This window comes from Watersipora subatra, chromosome 11 (assembly GCF_963576615.1).
Source record: "Watersipora subatra chromosome 11, tzWatSuba1.1, whole genome shotgun sequence".
Lineage (NCBI taxonomy): Eukaryota > Metazoa > Bryozoa > Gymnolaemata > Cheilostomatida > Watersiporidae > Watersipora > Watersipora subatra.
Window position 1 is genome coordinate 40,566,234 of NC_088718.1, and position 11,050 is coordinate 40,577,283.

Genomic DNA, 11,050 nt, shown 5'->3' on the forward strand with positions numbered 1-11,050 from the left:
GTTAGTTATAGATTGGTCCTAACTAGGAGGCTCCCTAAAATATTATCTCCTTCATTTTACTATTCGTATTTAGCATACAAATCTTGCCGAGATATCCTGATTACAAAAACAGGTATGAGTCTACTTTACCCCTTTATGCAAATGAATTTACGCGTGTAGGTTCTTTTGAATTCATTAAATCACGAATCATCTTACAATATACATGAAATTTGCATGTTTTGAATTTCAGTATCATTTGTATTATCCACCTTTGGATTCGTCCGGAAAATCATAAATAAATACAGTTTGTTAAATTAATCTATAAATATAGATAAGCATTCAGAAAGCCAAAATGTGGTCATGTTCTGACTCAGCACTTGGTGATTGCTTTACCGCTCTATCGTTGGATGAATTTATGACCAGAGCAGCTCTTCTTTGTTAAGAAGTTAGTCTGGCATCGGATTGTCGCTCACAAATTTTAAGTGAACCTATCTCGACGGTCCCCATGCCCATCTGAACCATTCGCTTTTGCAGTCGCTTCTGATTTTGATCATGAACCAGTGGTTACACCGACATATCGTCGTATCAAATGCTGTGCCTTTTGGGCACTCGAATTTGGTTGGCTGAGCAATCTTTCCCCAGTGTAGAAAGGTTCTGGAGATTTCCGTGCAGAAACTTCCCGGAGCTATGTAGTACATGTAATCTGCAAAAAAAGGAAATTTGTCTTAATGATTACAAGCATGGGTATCATAAACATGGGAGTACTTTTAGCGAACCAAAGTGTATTTAAGGTATGCAGAATGGCATAAAGCTGTTTGAACTAACTTGTAACATGATAAAGTAACTCCTGAGTATCACTCACAAGAATGATCTCTGCTCAGTTTTCATGCTGATCTTTTTGTCAAAGCTCTGCACCTAGTATTCTAATGGTTTTTGGAGTATACTGTACTAAATTGGTACAACTTGTATCATAGGTATACACGACAATATACATAGGTGTTTAGTGTATAAACACCCTGATCGGCCTTTTCCATAACTGAAACGTTGGCTGATGTATTCTCTGTAACGTTTTCATTGCTTATACTTATTAGCACAAAATATAGTCAACTTAATAAACTATAATATATAATAATATAATGTATTATATAATGTAATATATAGTATGTATAATAAACTAGTAAAACATGTAGTAACTCTACATGGTCAAACTTCCAAACTGGTCAACTTCTAAAAACACTCAGATTAATTTTCTGTTACTCTGTTCATATCTTTGTGCCTACAAGTAGGCTAATAAAGGGTTTAGTCAATTTTTAAAATAAAACTTGATTTTGATTTATATTGTGGCCGGTTGTTTATTTCATTTCTGTTATGTAATGAGAACTTACAATCATCACTTTTGCAAGAAATCGGGCTTTTGGTGATATCAGCTTCAGGGTCATATTCGGGTGTCTTGTATAGAGGCTGAGACGTGAAGCAGTTTCCAAAACAGTTGGAGTTTGAATTGCTACTTTTGTCCTCCGATTTCTCATCTAAAAAAATACGGATTCACATGTCAATGAATGTTACATGCTTGATGTAATATGTTTTCTATACATCTGACTCTGCAAGAGTTTGACAGCATATATTTTACATTGATGAATTATCAGGAGGAAATTAGCAATGTGGTGAGCTGTATTAAACATGGTATAGATATTTGAGATGTTTGACCTTTAGCTACAAACGAAGCTTTCCATAAATTAGTTAATTTTGACACACTCTTTTTACATTTTAATTTACATCAAAGAAAAACCGATGTAGGCAACATGTGGACAAACCAATATGCAAATAACGTACCTCCTTCATTCCCGTTCCCATTTCCACCAAATCTATCAAAACAATTTCCCACACAGTTTCCGTTTCCATTCCCTTGATCTGTAAAATAGTATATAATTAATAAAATACAATGCTACGTTTGTGTAAAAGCTATTTAATACAACGACTCCAGAATATCTGTTGATTCTCTACAGAGGCTGTCAAGAAATCCTACTTAGATAAACATTAGGGTTTTTGCGTTTACTTACTGTTTGTATTGTTGTTTGCATTCCCATTCCCGTTGCCTTCGACATTGTGGAAACAATTCCCTACACAGTTTCCATTCCCATTTCCATTATCTAAAATGTTCCAAGAAGCGTTAGCAATGTCAACATATTAACAATATGGGTGCTACAGATACATATATATATATATATAAAGGGGCAAATTACCTTCATTTTCGTTACACTGGTGAAATCTACAGTAATTAATTTCTCACTACTGACACCAATGCTGACATTTAAAACAGAAAAAGACGGCTCGACTCCAAACCATCTAGCTTTTTAAAGGCTAACTTGTAAGAAGGTCAGAGGTTACTCGGCAATAAATATTTTATTGAAAAGTAGGAGGTATATTTTCCTGCTACGGAATCTGAATACTTACTGCTGCTGTTGGTGTTCTGGTTGCCATTTGCATTCCCGTTTTCATTTCCCACGCAGTTGCCTTCACAGTTTCCATTGAAGTTTCCATTATCTGCAAACCAAACATTGTATCAGCCATGGTATTTGGGTTTGTTTCTGCAGGTCACTTTGGTAAGATGTTTTTATAGTTGATATTGAAAAGTGTAGGCAGGTGGCCAAAGCTATATGGGCCACATTTTTCCGGTATCACAATTTGAGAACATGTGATGTGCTATTAATTGTGATGAATTGCTTAAAAAGTTTCATCGATCTAGTGATATTCTGACAGCATAAAAGCTATTTACAATACACTGCCATTCTGTTACGGATTATACGATATTGGCTTGTATCTGAGCCACGTATGTCTTTTGCCATGATGAATGGCTCCGAAACTCACTGGCGCTAGATGGCAGGTGCTCCTTTATAATTTTTGCCAACACGTCATACTAGTTGTACCGGTTGATACAATCGAGTAAACAGAGAAAAAGGAAGTGAACTACTTACTGTCTCCTTCGTTAACGTTCCCATTTCCGTTGCCACTATTATTGTCAGCACAAATCCCGATGCAGTTACCGTTTTGGTTTCCATTTTCTGCAGAAATAAATTGTCTGTTATAGAAGGATAGCATGACCGACAGTGAAGTTCAGCATTCACACAAAGTTAAATTATTTTCTATAGTTTCTTGCCCAAGTTTTAAAAAATGTATTTTAGTTTATATAGGCCTAAAGCAAAAGACCTTTTTATATTAATGGTATCAAAGAAGCATCATATACACATATTTTATATCAAACTGAGGTTCTGTCTTCAAATATTCATATTTGCACAAAATTTGATAAATAAGTATATATAGATAAATATAATAACAAATATAAGTATAAATATAAATCTCTATTATATTTATGAAGAGATTTATACTTATATATAAAGTATATATCTATTATATTTACTATATATATAAGTATAAATATATAGTAAATAAAATAAATATATATTTGCATATACAGTATATCATACAAACATTTATCAATAAATTAGAGCAACCAGTTTTGCTGTAGATAGCAAGTTAAAAGTCATGTAGTCGAAACAGCATCTCTTGTTACAGGTTTATGAATCTACATGCAGCCAGGGTAGAAGTTTTGACACTGCTCCAAGTTGACTAATGGTAGTGCTCGCTATGTTAGGATCTGTGGGGCTGATGGCACCCACATAATTTTGTAATTCCGTAATGACCGGCTAACACAATACTCGCAACGTTGACTGAAAATGTTCTTTTATATACACATTCATTGATTATTGCTTAGCCTCTAAACATTTTACAAAAATAGCACCTTACCCTGAACTTGAATTTAGGAGTGCCAATTTCTTACCAATGCTTAAGGATAATCATAATATCTACTAAAGGCTTTTGGTACCCTAATTTTTAACTCTAAAAAAGTAGAGGTCAAAAAACTTTTTTTCTATTAAAGAAAGTAACTAAAGCCATTGTCTATATATTATTTATAACCGTCTGAATTTGATGTTGATCAGTTGAAAGCGACTACGAAAATTTCGATTATCATACCTGATCCTTGGTTGAAATTTCCATTATCAGTTCCACTGACACTTCTCTTCACTAGCCCGCCGTACGAGTGAGCGAACAGCATGCATCTGCAAGATTAACATTCAAAACTCTTTGAATAAGTCTAGTGCATTTCCACAGCGAACGTTTAATGAATATATAAGGAATATAGGATATATAATATAAAATGTAACAAGTCACTATTAACATATATATATATGAGGCTGAAAATATTAAGGTGTACTTACATGACCAGGAATGATATTTTGGTTGCAAGTTTCATTGTTATTTACTGTTGTGTATCACTGTGCTCTTCTGCAGATAGATTGCAATGAAATAAGTTTACCATGCTCCATCTTTTATATATCATACCCGCTTTCTTTTGCTGCTTTTAGAAATTCTTAGCCTAATTTTAGTAACTTGTGTAATAATAGCTGGTCATAGAGTACAGCCCTAAATTGGATGACAAAATCACGGGCTATTCCTAAATGGTTGACTGCACTCAATGCGTGCTAACAGTGAGCTGTACCAGAACGGAACAGTGAAACACTGTTGATGATTAATTACAAACAAGTGCCTAACGGTTGCGCACCAGGATACGCGTCTCGAACAAGTATTGTATTATGGGAACCCAGTCTAAGCTATGAGTCAATGTTTTCCATTCCAAAGAGCTTCATTACCTCTTGTGATAAGATAGAAATGAATGTTGTGAAGGTGGCACTGGCTGACCATATCAGATGGAACTTTGGCGTACTCTGGAGGTGATGTAATACGACTGCATATAGTAGTGCGCATTCCATGCTTCACCGTTTCGATACGATTGCGAATGTTCTGATTCATATACTGTTTTTTAGAAGTAACAAAATAGAAGAAATTTTTAGCAGGCCCTCTCAGTGGCCATTTTCTCGTTGTTTCCATTTGCTTGACAACCCTTCCTTCATGTATGTTTTATGAAATGGTAGGTCTCAATCTTATTACAGTAGAAGCCTCTACAACGTAAATAAGTTCTTCTGAAAATAATTACTTTATAGGGAATTTATATCATATGAACAGTAAATTACATGTACATGTAAATTGCCTAATCCATTCCAAGTTCGTGCTAAACTCAACCCAGTGGCCCTTCAAATCGAAAAAACTAAACCTAAATTTTTGATTTAATGACTGTACATTAGCTGTATTACTATTGGTTTGTATTGACAGTTGTTCTCTCTTTTTTTCTCATCACCTTCACTTAATTCAGGGTTCATAATTACTAATTTTTTATGTTAAATTAAGTGTAACGCACACCTGCAATGTAGTTTTTTATCAATTTGCTCACTTTGTCTCTAGACTGAAAGGCCTATGCTGCAAAGAAAATAAAATTCTGTACATGTCTAAAATAAAGTCAGCAAAAAATATATTTACTATTGTAAGAGCGGTGTCTGTCTGTCTGTTTTTTCCGAAACCGGGGTTAAAGCTTAGCGTAAAAGATTGCTTTGAATGAAACTCCAATTAGTGAAACTCAGATTGGGAAACTGACACTCTAACTCCTGCACCAATCAACCCAACCACCTCTAGATATTTCTGAATAGTTGTGCACATACATATTCTCTTTGATTTATCAGCACACCTGATGATCTCTCACCGAATGCTAGACAGGAAGGGTATATTTAGAGATATCTCTATTATATATAGAGGTATCTCTATATATAGTAGAGATACATAATATACGCCGTTTTCTGTCCAAAGTGCGACAAGAGAGAAGACAATATTTGTAAGGCTAACTCAAATCGAATTTGAGAGTTTGTACCAACTTTATGCTTCACTTTTTATGGAATTTCTTACGTTATACGAAGCTAAAACTTAACATAAATTGTTTACGTAAAATGGAATTTACGTTATATGAGCGTCTACTGTACTTACCAGCATTGTTCAACTAGCACCCTAGGAGCAATAGCTACTACCAGCAGAGCAACAAGTCACATGGCGTGACATATATAACTCAGTGTAATTACACTCATATAGGTGAACTACTTACAGCAACTCATCGATACTGTTACAGTTCTTATTATAAGTATGTAATATTATGGATTCCCAGCCACCCTTGGCTTAATTGCAATTACAAATTTCTTGTTTTTAGGGAAACATTTAATTCTATGGCCTGCGTTTTATTGATACGAACATAGATCTATATGATTTATAGCTATGCATCAAAATTTGAGTGAAACTGAATCCTCACCACCGAATCCTCATTTTCATTACCTCTTCCATCCTCCTCTACTGGTGACCATAGACGGGTTGCCTATTGTGTGTCATCAGCATGCAATTCCTTGCTAATTTGGCGAAGGAAAATCGGTAGTCATGATGGTTTTAGGGCTGCTTTGAAGCGGTACTTGCTGGACTCTCTGGAATATATTTGTTCTGATTTTTTTGTTTAGATTATCCATGTTTTTTTCATTAACAATCTCATCTGTTAACTCGGGTTCCTGGCCTCGAATAGCCATGCTTACCGCTCATATGGGCCCACATTGCATCTTCATTTTTATAATTTTGTTATGTCATGGTTTAATGTGAAATAAAACAAACAAACCTTATAATAGTTATACCTAGTTTTACTCCAATAGCCCTACAAGCAGAAAAACTAAACATTTCTTCTCATAGTATAAATAAATGCAGAAACAATATAATTAATACGCAAGCCATATTTCCAGGTCATATGTGCATAACAGGAAATATTCTCATTTGAATTCTATTATTGCGATTTGTTTTGAAGCGGTCTTGATTTTAACATAAATTGCAACATGCATTTAAACATGACCAAAGAGAGTGCATCATACTCTTGTACATGCCATACTGTGCTGAGAGTTTGCAGACTGACATCATGCTGGCATGTTGTAATCCTCTTGAAAGCTATTTGCACATTAATCATATAATACTATGTTGCATCAATACAGCAGCACATGTATTGAACCAACGTTTATGTGCTGCTGTATTTTCTGCTATACGCTATGTTTGCATGATGCCCATGACTCGCATCATGCAAATTTGGAGTTGCGCGCGAGTTGTGTTACCGTGCGAATTAAATACTTCTATGTACATTTGTATGATGCTGATTGACTCTGGCACCTTGTTGAAAAAAGATGAGGAATTGTACGCTATAAGTTAATAATTAGCGACGCACGTGTTAGCGACGCAAACGCGTGAAACTCGATCAAGAGAGGACGACTGAAGGATTAAAAATCTTTAAAATTGAATAGCTAGCGCGGTATTTTAGTGCGCATCATTCGAAAGTGCTGTTTCCATTATTCGCAAGCACGATGGATTTGATAAAGTTTTCACAAATCGCAAAACTCGCTTAAGCCTGGTTCCCATATCGATTGCGAAACTCCGGCGGTAACTTGCGCAGCAAAGCGCTTGCGACGTTAGGCTTGGCTGCCTCCGTTCACATATAAAGCCACATCGCTAAACATAATCGCGTAATCAAATAAAATGCTCGCTCGTCATGCCGTTTCTATAATGGTAACCTTCACCTGTCCTGTGCATTTCGGGAAGGGTTTGCCTGCAGCCTTTTGCTAAATTTGAACAGCGCCAAACTATTGTGTTGCCGCTGGCAACTACCGGTGGTACCCGGCCCGTAGGTTCCCATTTCACCGCTAATAGCATGCGGTGCTTTTGCCGGTGCTTTGTGACGTATATGGGAACCAGGCTTTAGCTTGCGGATTTATGCCGTTTCCATGATGCGGTTAATTTGCGGATTGGCTCAAATTTGCGAATCATTCGCATAGTGGAAACATGGTGATAGATACCGCTGCTTCTTAATTGCTCTAGTATATAGGTGGAGGATACATCTTGGAGGAACATGGTTGCTACTGATTCTGTCTGAGATTACATAACTAATATTATAGCCTCTACCTGTGTTAAGATCAACCAAAACATGTCTGGTAGCTGAGGGCATTTTCTAATTCCCTATGCGTACCTTTTACAGGTTCGTTTGACAAAATACTGACAGAATATCTCTCCTAACCTAAGGTACTCAAGAAGCATTTGTTTACATGTATGCTTATTATAAACTTGGAGTTATCGTTACACGCTGCTCTCGGTGTAATGTTATTGCCATCGAAGTTCCATGAATGAATCAAATAAAAATTGTAGCATACACCGAACGTGTTTGTTGTAAGGAAAGATTTCAGTTATCATAGCCTATGATAATTAAAATATTTATAAAAACCTTGGGCTAACGCATTAGCACACATTAACAGACCCTACCCAACCGTGTTATCATGTACTAACCTATTGTGTACTGCAATCAACGCATGAATTACCTCATTTTCCCTAAAATCATGGAATGTCTCCAATTAGAATCTCTCGAAGGTTGAGTGTGATTGTCGCTTAAGCCTGAATCCCATATACATCGCAAAGCATCGGCAACAGCACCGCAGGCTATTAGCGGTGAAATGGGAACCGACGCGCCGAGGACCACCGGTAGTTGCCGACAGCATCGCAATAGTTTAGTGCTGTTCAATTATCGCAAAAGGCTGCAGGCAAAACCTTCCCAAAATACACTGTACGGGTGAAGGTCACCATTATAGAAATGGCATGGCGAGCGAACATTTTATTTGATTACGTGATTATGTTTAGCGATGCAGCTTACATGTGAACATATGCCGCCGAGCCTAACGTCGCAAACGTTAGCTTACTGCAAGCAGAGTCCGTGTGTTTTTAAGAGCATTATTGCGCATACAATGGTTCTGTGATCTTGACTGGACATGTCTGAGTTCAGTGGCAAGGGATCCTTTATGACTGGAGACATGTCCAGTTGCAGAGAGCAATTTAAGATTTCGGTCAGCATTTGAGGCGTTTTTTAGGAACCCCAACCTGTTGTTTGCAGGTTAAGATTCTAGACTAATAGGCCCTGGTGGGTATGCGATTTGAGTCTGAAAGCTTACATGTACCCAATCTTGTACACTGACTGTACCCACAAGTATACAGTGCATGAAGTTTTTATTGGAACAGTTGGCCATCTGCAGTTAGCAGGTGAATGCATAGGGAAAGTAAAGCAGACCAACTCTCCTGCTCTTTTTTAGTTGAACATTTCACATGGTAAAACAGCTTTGATTGTATAGTTGCCTCCCACCATGCATCGCTAAAAAGGAATATCAGCACTCTGTAAGTTTTTTCACTTGTTCATGCTCAGCCTTACATCTAGTTATGAAGTTGCAATGTGTACCATTCTTATGTATTGTCACTTCAGTATTAACTCGTTCGCAACTGACTAATTTCCATGCGGCTTACCCCAAATACCTGCCGCTCACACTTACCCCAAATACCTGCCGTTCACACTGCAAAGTGCATTTTTATTAGAGCATTACAGTTCAAATTGACAGAATTATATGTTAATAATAATTTTAAAAGACAAAAAATTGTTTCTTTAATTTGATTTACGCAGTCCTTCGCTGTCGAACCTCTTCTGGTTCTGCATATTCACTTCTAGAGTCAAGAGAAACTTAATCGTTGATCAAGTTTGAACTCGTCATGATGTTCGCTGGTTTAGGTTTGTATGTCAACATAGGTTTAGTATTCTGATGATGATTATTGCAGAAGATATTATGGAGCCAGAGTTTTGATTGTTTTCTGTTTTGCCTGATTTTAATCTCCATAACTACTCGAAAACTTTTTTTTACTACCTTACTTTTCGGACTATTAGCCTCTACTTTTTTCTGACGATTTGAGCTATGCGGTGTATAGAAGGGTTCGGCTATTCTGTGACTTTTTCTTTCACAGCTAGGGCTCATTAACCAGAATCTCCGGTTAGTGCGCCTCTAGCGGTGAAAAAAAAAATGAAACAATGCTTGACGGTACTGTTCCGTTAGACACTAGGTTAAAAAGCGTCGGTTAATATGAAACAGTGCCTTCAGGCACTGTTCCGTTTTAAACAGCAAAGTTGCTGCCGCGTTAAAAACCGCCGTCCTGAGTTCTGCAGCCTATACAAAGGTGCGGCCTATTTATTGTTTTATTATCGTTTTTTGGAAAATAAAGCAGATGCAGCTTATATAGGGGTGCAGTTTATAGTCCAAAGAGTGCGGTACTTAGAAATAACAATACATAAAATGGGTGAAGTTCAAAGGCCAGATAACTAGCGTTAATTGCTTAACAATGATCAAAATAAGCGAGTATACTGCAATGGTTGCAAATGATCGGATAAAGTTGGCACCGGATAACATTGTCGTGCAGGCACTGTCTATGCCAGTTGTTCAAGAAAACACAAAGGTCTTTTTATGACTACTGGAAAAGCCAAAAACCAGCTTCACCTTTGCTTACTAACAGATAATATAGCAGGAATATAAAAAAAACAACATATTAATTTGTTATCTTCTGTTTCTGAAATTGGGATATTGGTTTCAACATAATTTGCTCCTGAGTTCAGTAAATAATCTCTATTTGAATCTTTTATCCTGGCATTTTTTGCGCAGGTTTCCACCTCCAGTCCACTCTAATGTCCTGTTTATGTCTTCTGTTTAATGAAATTGCTATGTTGCCTTTCTACACATCCGCCTGCCGTTCCTCTGAAGGCGAGAGCTGATGCTATCAAACAAATTTGTGATTGCGAGTTATTTCTTCATAACAAATATATTTATTAAATGCTAATTCGATAGGGCGATTACGCAAATCGGAACAACCGTAGCTAAACTACGAGCAGCTACTTGGTTTTACAGCAACTGTGATATTACACAAATAATTTTATACCTTCGTATCATTATATGTTATTCATACAACATTCTAGTTGGCTCCAATTTACATTGTTATTGGAGATTTATTGTTATCTATTTATTTATTTCTGAAAATATTTCTGCTTATATATAAATGATTGAGAAGGTATAATTGTAAAATTGTGTTCCAGCGTTTAACTGGTCAACACTGCCACTCTCATTTTTAAAATACTGAAAATTGTCTTCGCTTTCCCATCTTAGTAAATTCACAAGGGATTGCAGTGCAGAAATTCCATACATTCAATCAGTGATAATATGAAGCATATTTCTGTGAATTTCTATTTTTATGATCTGAA

The 11,050-nt window shown here is 36.5% G+C and overlaps 1 protein-coding gene across 1 annotated transcript; it reads right to left on the bottom strand.

The window, feature by feature from the left end:
* Positions 1 to 224: 224 nt before the first annotated feature.
* Positions 225 to 4,376, bottom strand: LOC137408537 (circumsporozoite protein-like). The gene is made up of 8 exons (XM_068095100.1): positions 4,257 to 4,376; positions 4,012 to 4,097; positions 2,955 to 3,041; positions 2,434 to 2,523; positions 2,040 to 2,129; positions 1,813 to 1,890; positions 1,365 to 1,508; positions 225 to 682 (listed from the first exon to the last, which is right to left on the bottom strand). The coding sequence occupies exons 1-8, from the start codon at positions 4,289 to 4,291 to the stop codon at positions 468 to 470; spliced, it is 825 nt and encodes a 274-aa protein (XP_067951201.1). The 5' UTR covers positions 4,292 to 4,376; the 3' UTR covers positions 225 to 467.
* Between the last annotated feature and the right edge of the window lie 6,674 nt (positions 4,377 to 11,050).

Excerpts from the sequence above, each read along its gene's own strand:
- LOC137408537 (XM_068095100.1), bottom strand. The coding sequence starts at position 4,291 with ATGAAACTTGCAACCAAAATATCATTCCTGGTCAT. Across the intron at positions 2,524-2,954 it reads GAACGTTAACGAAGGAGACA|ATAATGGAAACTTCAATGGA; the intron begins GTAAGTAGTTCA and ends TTTGGTTTGCAG. Across the intron at positions 1,509-1,812 it reads TGGGAACGGGAATGAAGGAG|ATGAGAAATCGGAGGACAAA; the intron begins GTACGTTATTTG and ends GTATTTTTTTAG.